Source organism: Monosiga brevicollis, genomic scaffold, assembly GCF_000002865.3.
Source record: "Monosiga brevicollis MX1 MONBRscaffold_52 genomic scaffold, whole genome shotgun sequence".
NCBI lineage: Eukaryota > Choanoflagellata > Craspedida > Salpingoecidae > Monosiga > Monosiga brevicollis.
This window is the reverse complement of record NW_001865089.1, coordinates 1-709: the sequence shown is the minus strand read 5'-3', so window position 1 is coordinate 709 and position 709 is coordinate 1. Positions and strand designations below refer to the sequence as shown.

General features: G+C 51.8%; 1 protein-coding gene across 1 annotated transcript; it reads right to left on the bottom strand.

The window, feature by feature from the left end:
* Positions 1 to 339: 339 nt before the first annotated feature.
* Positions 340 to 709, bottom strand: MONBRDRAFT_30447 (uncharacterized protein; the record flags this gene model as incomplete). Its single annotated transcript, XM_001750887.1, has 1 exon — positions 340 to 709. A coding segment is annotated over one exon (370 nt), but the record flags the coding sequence as incomplete, so codon positions are not given.

Sequence of the window (709 nt, the reverse complement as noted above, 5' to 3'; positions counted from 1 at the left end):
AGAGAGGAAGAAAGAGGTAAAAAGAGGGTGGAAAGAGAGATGAAGGGAGTGTGGAGAGAGGTAAAAATGAGGAAGGGAGAGGTGTGGAGAGAGGTGATGAGGTGAAGAATGAGGAGAGGAGAGGTAAAGAATGAGGAAAGGAGAGGTGGGGAGAGGTGTGGGGAGAGGTGGAGGGAGAGGTGGAGAATGAGGAAGGGAGAGGGAGGTGAAGAGAGGGTGAAGAGAGGGTGGAGAGAGGTGGAGAATGAGGAAGGGAGAGGGAGGTGAAGAGAGGGTGGGGAGAGGTGGAGAATGAGGAAGGGAGAGGGAGGTGAAGAGATGGTGGAGAGAGGTGAAGGGTTAGGAAGAAAGAGGTGAAGAGAGGTGGAGGGTTAGGGTTAGGGTTAGGGTTAGGGTTAGGGTTAGGGTTAGGGTTAGGGTTAGGGTTAGGGTTAGGGTTAGGGTTAGGGTTAGGGTTAGGGTTAGGGTTAGGGTTAGGGTTAGGGTTAGGGTTAGGGTTAGGGTTAGGGTTAGGGTTAGGGTTAGGGTTAGGGTTAGGGTTAGGGTTAGGGTTAGGGTTAGGGTTAGGGTTAGGGTTAGGGTTAGGGTTAGGGTTAGGGTTAGGGTTAGGGTTAGGGTTAGGGTTAGGGTTAGGGTTAGGGTTAGGGTTAGGGTTAGGGTTAGGGTTAGGGTTAGGGTTAGGGTTAGGGTTAGGGTTAGGGTTAGGGTT